The sequence below is a fragment of the Barbus barbus genome (genome assembly GCF_936440315.1).
Source record: "Barbus barbus genome assembly, chromosome: 46".
Taxonomy (NCBI): Eukaryota; Metazoa; Chordata; class Actinopteri; order Cypriniformes; family Cyprinidae; genus Barbus; species Barbus barbus.
The window spans coordinates 21,913,247-21,922,596 of NC_136724.1; the positions used below are offsets into that span (position 1 = coordinate 21,913,247).

The 9,350-nt window shown below is 35.6% G+C and overlaps 1 protein-coding gene across 1 annotated transcript; it reads left to right on the forward strand.

The window, feature by feature from the left end:
• Nucleotides 1–1,565: 1,565 nt before the first annotated feature.
• sbk1 (SH3 domain binding kinase 1) lies at nucleotides 1,566–6,896 on the forward strand (the record flags this gene model as incomplete). Its single annotated transcript, XM_079408917.1, has 4 exons — nucleotides 1,566–1,606; nucleotides 3,623–3,807; nucleotides 4,791–4,993; nucleotides 6,123–6,896. The coding sequence occupies 4 exons, from the start codon at nucleotides 1,566–1,568 to the stop codon at nucleotides 6,894–6,896; spliced, it is 1,203 nt and encodes a 400-aa protein (XP_079265043.1).
• Between the last annotated feature and the right edge of the window lie 2,454 nt (nucleotides 6,897–9,350).

Genomic DNA, 9,350 nt, shown 5'->3' on the forward strand with positions numbered 1-9,350 from the left:
ACTATTTAAAAAACAAAACTATTCTAATAAAAATGACAAAAACACAACAAAATTACCAAAACTTTAACAAAAATTAACAAAAAAAGAAAATCTAAAAATTTAAATAATGACTTAAATGTTAACAAGAAAACAGAAAATCTAAAAAATAAATAAATAAATAAAAAGTTTAAATTTCGTGTTACAACATATGTGACCCTGAACCACAAAACCAGTCATAAGGTTCAGTTTTAGAAAATTGAAAGCTGAATAAATAATCTTTCCATTGATGTATGGTTTGTTAGGATCAGACAATATTTGGCTGAGATACAACTATTTGTAAATCTGGAATCTGAGGGTGCAAAAAAAATCTAAATATTGAGAAAATCACCTTTAAAGTTGTCCAAAGTTCTTAGCAATACATATTATTAATCAAAAATTAAGTTTTGATATATCTGTGGTAAGAAATTTACAAAATATATTCATGGAACATGATCTTTACTTAATATCCTAATGATGTTTGGCATAAAAGAAAAATGGATAATTCTGACCCAAACAATGTATTGTTGGCTATTGCTACAAATATACCTGTGTTACTTAAGACTGCTTTTATGCTCCAGGGTCACATATAGGCTATTTCCATCAACATTCATTTTATATTTTGTAATGCCACCTAGCAAATGTTATTAAATTTGCAATAATTTACAATATTTTATATGTATATATAAAATATATTTTTATATATAATATGATTATAAAAAACTTGTATTTTTCCACTAAAATGAAATAAAATATAAAAATTATAATAAAAAATATAAATAAGATAAATAAAACTACAGACATTTAAAAAAAATAAATCTAATAAAAATGACAAAAACACAACAAAATTGCTAAAACCTTTACAAGAAAATTTGGGAAAACAGAAAATAATGTAAACAATCAAAATATTAATCAAAATATTATAGCATCTGAATAACACACATTAAGGGCGCACAGGAATGAGATCTTGGGTGAAAAATGTGCTTGAATGTCACAATGCAAAGCAGATCTAAAAATAACTTTGATGTTCTGCATTAAATCAGGGGTGAAAATGAAGCCTGAATGACGGGACGCTGCTGGCTCGAGGGGCTCTGTGATCATGTGAACAGGGAAACAAGAGACTGGCTGCTGGATGAGCGCATCTGACATCCCTAAAGGGACCTTGCCTGGATGCTGCGAGACACAGACGCGCCGTTCCTCCAGCATCCGAGAGAGGAAACGCAATGAAGTAGGTCATTCACGCATAGATACGCACGCATGCACCCCCTCCCCTCCATCGCTGTCTCTCACACACACACACACACACACACACACACCAGCTCCTCGCTCCTCGTGCTCCAGCGGCTTCCTTCAGGAGCACACAAAGACAGCAGAAAACACCCAGACGGATGGCAGAAACGGACTCTGCTTTTTCTTCATGAGTGCAGGATGTAGAGCGTTTCCTTTAACAGAGCTGGAGTGCTGAAGAAACAGAGCATCCTGGTTTTTTGGAAGCTCAGCGGACGAGGGATGAATTTCTAGCCGGGTTGAGATCAGGACGCGGCGTTTGGATGCAGGAACATGAGGGAGAGAGACAGCAGGGCACGGGCAGGTGAGTTCAGGAGCGTCCTGGAGTTCTCCTTCATCCAGCTCATCACTGACCTGTCTATTGATTTCTTTTGTTTGGAGACGCTTGGCTCACTTGCTGTGCTGAACTGTTTGATTTGCGCTGTTGGGCACATCGTGTGTTCATGCGCTTTTGTTGTTGATGTTTTCAGGGTCAGACACTGTAGGTGTGATCATTATAATAACGCCAAAGCATATGAAGTACAAAAACAGACAATAAATAAGGTGAAAAAGAGAAAGGAAGGCAAAAGCGAGTTGTAAAATATGGTAAAATATTGGAATTAATTCAAATTAAAAATATTAAAAATGGAATGAGAATGAACTTAAAAATTTGAATTGTTTTATTATAAAGCATTTATATACATGGTGTTCAAATGTAAACATGAGTTTGCATGTTTGTACATTGTGTATGAAATTTATGTGAATTGATAGGGAGGTCAGGTCAAAGGTCACCTTCAGGTGTTGACCTTATAGAGTCAGGGAGGAACAGATCATTTCATCTATTAAAGAAGGCAATTATGATTACTATAGTAGAGAGCTTTTAAGATACATCAATATAGAGAAAGTGAATGGATGAATTCACACTCGGTCTGAGATTTACATTCAGTCTGTATATTTTACATTATTTGTATTTCACGAAGCAGATGATTTTACAACTCATTCCCTGGGGATCAAACCCATGACTTTGGTGTTGCTAGCGTCAGTCTATGCAGAACTGAATATGCAACTGCAATTTAATTTATACATTTAAATTTTATTTTTAAATATTAATTTTCATACAATTGGCATCAAATAGAATAAAATGCCAAGAAACTGCTTTATATGTAGTTTTAAATAATAAATTACATTTTTAAGTATGAATTACCCATAAGTTATCATACACACAACATATATATATTAAGAAAAAATATAGTATTAATGTATTACATGTATAATATACATTGTTAACATATATAAAAATATTAATAAATTACCTTTATTTTATTGTGATCAATATATATATATATATAACGTATTATATAATAATATTAATATATTATAGTCATAATATACATTATTAATATATAATAAATATTATTATATAACGAATTCATGTCTTTAATTGTAGTGGAAAAAACACTGCATTTCCCCGAATACTCTAATTTAAAAAGGCAAAGTCTTTATAAAGGAGCATTATTATTAACATTATTACATTTTATAAGATGGAAAGTTTAAATTTCTGCCCAATTTGTTGTTTTGCTGGATTCATGTGAATTTCTTTGAATTGCAATTCCTTTTCCTGTCATTCCAATTCAATATCCAGTATGTTAATAAATTCAAATTCCAACTCATGAACTATAACTGAGACCATTTCTCATTTCTGGCTTTTGCTCTACCGGTCGAGCTGAATGAAGGGCCAGGCAGAGCGGCTAGTGGTTTAATGCAGTAGAAATCAAAGGCTGGCAATGACCTCTAGAGAAAATGAGAATGTTCCTGAATCAATCTCTCATTTGTTTCTCAGTCAGGGGTTAAAGTGGGCAGGATAGCAGGGGTTCGGCTCATCAGAACTTCTGGTAGGTCATCTTAAGGTCGTCCGGCATCATCATCGTCATCTGTTGTTGTTGTTGTGGTTGTGCAGGAGGCTCTTGTTTCGGTGCGCTGTCACTATGCATGATGCTGATAACATGAGGCCTCATTCTAGGTCACTGCTTTATTCCCGTGAGGAGTGTGATTCAGTTAGTGCCCTTTGCTGTTGTTGAAATATTCACAAAGATTTGACTGCTTCGTCTGAGAGCGTCAAACCAGGTACACTGCTAGGGAAATAGAGTGTAGGTAGAGTGCTGACGAGAGGAAAGAAAAGAGGACACAGATGCTAGAGAGAGAGAGAGAGAGAGAGAAGAATAAACAGAAAAAGACAAATGATGCCATCAAGGAGCTCTATAATACCAGGAGAGAGTTCCTCGCCAGGATGCAATTCCTCTTGAAATGAGTTTGTGTTCAAATGTTAGTGTGTGTTTCTCAGTGCCCAGGTGGGGGTTCTCCCAGCGGGACGGGGCAGCGGGACGGGTGGCGCTCCGGTCGAGGACATGCAGGCGCTGTCAATCACGTCTCTCTCCGCCTCGGAGCTGGAACAGCAGTATGAGCTGATCGCTCCTTTAGGGAAGGGCACCTACGGCAAAGTCGACTTGGTGGTGCATCGGACACAGGGTGAGTCTGTGTGAAAATGAGGTAGTGTCGTTACGATTCTCTTTTTTATGAATGTCCTGGCTGCTCCTCTCCATGCAACGGAAGTGAATGGAGTTGGAAGCTGTCAAGTACCAAAAATGACACCATGAAACTAGCATGCATATTTCAATATTTAGGATATAATTATGTGAGACAAGCCAAAATTTAGATGACTGTTCACTGAAATCTAAGCTGTAGCTGTTAAATCTCATTTACCCTTGTGAAGGGTTATTATCGTTAAACTACATGCATAAAAAAACAATTTTGTTACTTAAAATAAACCTTAATTGAAACAAAATAAAATCGATAATCAATATATTATTATTTTAATAATAAAATAATAAATAAATAAAATCAATAATAAGAAATAGCCATTAAAAATAATAATAATAAATGAAAATAACACAAAAAATACAAACAAATTCAAAAAGATTTTGAGCTTTACTTGATAAATAAACTGGAATAAAATACAATCAAATATAAAAAGACAAACTTATTTAATTTCAGATAAAATAATTAAAACTGAAATAAAAATTACATAAACATTTTAAAAACTAATAAAAATAACAATCACACAAAAATAGAACTTCAAATTAAATTAAAACAGAAAAATGGAAAATAAAAACTAATTGAAAATATTAATTAAACATAGTATATCAATGATACTAAATTATTGGTTATTGGCCCCAGTGTTTCCATGAAGAACACTTAACACCCATAGAAACTTTTCATTCCACAAAAGGTTCTTTATTGTGGAAAACGTGTATTTAGACTATAAAAATGTTCTTAAAAACAGTTTAAGAACTGTTCAGAGAAAGGTTCTTTTTGGAACCTGAAGTGTTTCTTCTGTGGCATCACTGCAAAAACCACTTTTGGAACCTTTATTTTTGAGAGTGTTGTGTGCGTTCAAATATAGTGGTCTTGATGCATCATATTTCATTCACCTTTATGTTGTGTATTTGCAGGTACTAAGCTGGCTCTGAAGTACGTGAGTAAGAACAAGACAAAGTTGCGCAGTTTTCTGCGTGAGTACAGCCTGACAGCAGCGCTGGGCTGCAGCCCGTTTATCATCAAAGTTCTGAGCGTGTTGTTTGAGACGGAGGACAGCTATGTGTTCGGACAGGAGTATGCACCTGCGGGAGATCTGTTCGACATCATCCCACCACAGGTATTACAGCACCTCATTATTAACACGACCGTCTTTATATCGCAAATCACATATTTAATCATGCTGTAGGTTTAACACCTGTAGCACTATCAAGAATTCGTCTAGTTCATTATTTTAAACCACAAAATCAACAAATAAAAAATGCAATCATGTATGAATTTTTATGAAAATTAATTTGATTTAAAAAAAATCAAATAAATAAATAAATAAAAGCAATTTAAATGAAAAAACAATTAACAATATCTGTAAATATTGACAACCTTAAAAGTTTGAATAATTATATAGAATGGCTTTATGGTATTTAGTCTATTAACACATTTATTTAGTATAAATAAAAAAGCACAAAACTGCTTATAACAAAAATATCTGTAATTTGGCCTATATTTCATTACTACCTTACATTACATTCAGTTGGCCTGTACGTTTATATTAATGATATAAAATTTGCTATGAATATCCTACATTTCTGCCACAATACCACAGTTACTACAGTAAATCCATTGTAAATGTTGGTGATTTGTGGATTGAAAAGTATAACTGCATATTTGTTGCACAGTGTTTCTCCTGTTTTCCGCATCAGTGTTGTTGATAATGTCAGTTAAACGAGTTTAAATCACTGCAGAATCTGTGGTTTGCATCAGAAACCTCTGCTACAAACGCTAACGATTCTCACAGCGCTGTTTAGTGGTCCTGAGATCGAGAGCTGTCAGCGAGTAAACGCTGGACACCCCTGGTTTACAACAATTGCTTCATGCTGATTTTCATAAAATGACTGTATTACAGTAATAAGAATCAAGGAGAATAATGAGAATATGTGTCTTATATCTATATCTTTTTGAGATATTTAACTGAATATACGAGTATATGTTTCCTCTTTTTTGGACAATATGGAAAACCAACTGTCTGTTTGTAGCCAGACTTTTTGCATTTTCTATGAATGCTGGGTATTTGAATTCTGCAGACATCTGTGGAGTTCAACAGGGGCATGCATATGATCCAGCTTTTGATTATGGAAAACTAGGTAGAGCAAGGTCAACTGCTTACTCTCTTCCAGATTAAGAGCTTGTGCTGTATTTCTCTGTATCTCCTCTGCTCTAAACTGTGCCTTTGTGTTTCCGTCTCTTTCCAGGCCGGTTTGCCGGAGGAGATGGTTAAGCGCTGCGTTCAGCAGCTGGGTTTGGCTCTGGACTTCATGCACAGCAAGAGTCTCGTCCATCGGGACGTGAAGCCAGAAAACGTTCTGCTTTTCGACCGCGAGTGCCGACGTGTGAAATTGGCAGATTTAGGAATGACACGGCGGGCGGGCAGCCGGATCAAGCGGATCAGCGGCACCATCCCATACACCGCCGCCGAGGTGTGCCAGGCCTCGGTATCGGAGGGAATCGTGGTGGCAACGACCCAGGACGTGTGGGCATTCGGAGTTCTGCTGTTCTGCATGCTGACGGGAAACTTTCCGTGGGAAGCAGCGTTGCCTAGCGACGCATTCTTTTTGGAATTTCAGCGATGGCAGCGTGGGGCGTTTCCTCCCGGCGTTGTTCCCTCCCAATGGCGGCGGTTTTCGGACGATGCGTTACGCATGTTCGGTCGGCTGTTGGCGCTGGAGCCAGAGCGGCGCTGTGGGGTTAAAGAGGTGTTCTACTTCCTGAAATACGACCTGCTGAATCATCACCGCCGCAGAGCTTCCTGTAGGCCGTCTAGGGGCGGTTCCGCACATTGCTCCGCCCACAGACACGCAGAACCCTCTCCACCTTCAGGCACTTCCTGTCTACGCCCCACCCCCCTCAAACGTAGCATCCTGTCCGAACCGCATTCTTCTAGGGAAGAGTCCTCCAAAAGCCCGTCGCCCAACCGTCAAGACAAGAGCAAAGTGATGCTGACCACTCCTATTGAGATTTGCGTATGAGCCAAAACTGGATATAGCCGCAAAATGTAGCAATATTACTTCAGAACTACTATTGGGAAAATGTTTGCACAGGAACGACAACGTATTTCGTCATAGAACCACCATAAATGTAGAAATAGCAGACTATTACATGGTGATTTAAACTAAAAGACGTAGCTTTTGGTAGCTCACTTTAGCACTAGAAATGAATCAGTTTCACTAGGAAACCGTGGCGAATTCATTAAAACTGCTTTTATTATAAAGGAATAGTTCACTCCAAAAAGAAATGGAAATTCTGTCATCATTTACCTCATGTCTTTCCAAACCCATGTGATTTACTTGAAACATGGAAGAAATACTGCACGATGCTCCATGATGGATCCTGAAATGAGTCCTCTAAAGCCATATGATAGATTTATGTCCAAAATTTAAGTCATTATTGACCAAAAAGTGCACAAATTGTACCTGTAGGAGTACAGCAGCTAGGTCACTACCCTTAAAGGGACAAATTTGTACCTTATGTACCCCTAAAAGGTGCATATTAGTAGTAGAGTAGTTTATACTGTACTAATATGCACCTTTTATGGGTAAATTAGGTAAATTAATACACCAAAGGTCAAATTGTTGCACTTTTTTTCTGAAAGTTGAAGAAGGCATCATTGACATAGGTTCTAATGTATCTCGATGTGTTGTATTTGAATTGAATGACCTTTAGAGATGCACAAGGGAAACATTTTCAACTCAGTTTTTGGTCTGTTTCTCACTCAAAGCTGATCATCATGTGGTTTTAGACTTACAATATATTTTATACTTGTATAGACTAGTTTTATTGTGCTTTTTGTCTTTCTTAGAGCAAGTGATATTTTAGTATCAATGATATACTATTATTATAGTTTTTGATGATATTTAGATTTTCTGGTTTTGCTGTTAATTTTTGTTAATGTTTTAGCTTTTTTTAAAAAGATGTCTATATATATTTAGTTTTTAGTTTTAGTTTATTTAATTTTTGTTATTTTAGAACTTTTAGAAATGTAAACAAAAATAAGAACTGGCTTGGCAACTTTTTTATATATATTCAAGTAATGGATTTTATTTATAGTTTTAGATTTAAATGACATGAAAGAGAGTAAATGATGTTGGGTGAACTAAACCTTTAATATAAAGTTGCTTCTAGCGCTGCACGATTAATCAAAATAAAACCATAATTGGTTTAGTGTAATAATCAAATTTGAAAGGCTGTGGTTTAAATAAAATGAAATAAAGTACACTTATTATATAACAATACTTGATTTTTAATTTTACAGTGAAATAACGTTAATATTAGTAATAATCATAATACAAATTCTAAATAATGAAAAACAATAAAATAAAAATTATATTCATAAATAACACAATATGTTCAGACAAATTTTTGGGCCCAATCACAATTTTAATTTAATTAATTTCAATTTAATCCCCCCCAAATCGCACAGCACTAGTGGCTACCATATTTTCATAAGCACTTCATAAGACTTTCCTATAGTCCACTGAAACTCACTTAAGATATGAAGATACTGGACGCAATCTTTTCTTGGTGGATCATCATGTGAATTTCAAACCAGCCTATGACAGAATCATACATGTGCACCAATAGAAGAATAAGATATATTTTATACTGGATTTTTTCAGTTTTACGAGACAACCGGATGCCACGATCACCTGGAGACTGCCTGGAGGAACTTCCCAAGAAATCTTCAAAGGTCTTCAAAGCTTCCTCTCCTGAGTTTTTTAAGAGTTACAGTCTCCATAGATCACAGGGATTTTATTATGTCTCTTTGTATTTAATGTGTGCATTCAAACAACTTTTTATGAGATCTTTGAAGAAACGCATCAGGAGCTGCTTGTTTTCCTGGGAGGTGATCTTAACGGTTCAACTGAGACCAGTCTTCTGTGTTCTCGTATAATGGGTCACTTAGGCAAGCGAAGCCTCAAGAGATCGTTCGAGAACACGAGCGCATCTGCTCTCTAGAACATTGTGACTGTGTTTCGTCAGGTAGTGCTAATTTGTAGCTTTTTTGTATCAGAGAACAAACGATCAATTAACTTCTACAGAGACTCTTTTTAGTCTTAAATTAAAGTGTATGTTTACATAGGATGCATTAGATATTGATTTAGATGGTATAGAGCAGTTAAAGTCTTAATGTTTGAGCTACTTATGTTGCAAATGAGCACAAGTAATTACAAAAAACAAACTATCTGAAGGAGTTATTTGTTGTAAGTACAAATGAGACAATAACAATCATAAAACAGTTTAATGACGGTGAATTTTGCTTCTTTTTTATAGGACTGTTTCATGGTAATTTATGGTTATTGAAAGAACCCTGGAATATCGACCTACAATAGTTGGTGTTTTCTATTCAAAAGAAAAACAAAAAAGTAAATATATATAAAACTAGATGTTATTTAGGTGCTGTAAGGATTGTCATACAGTTGTAG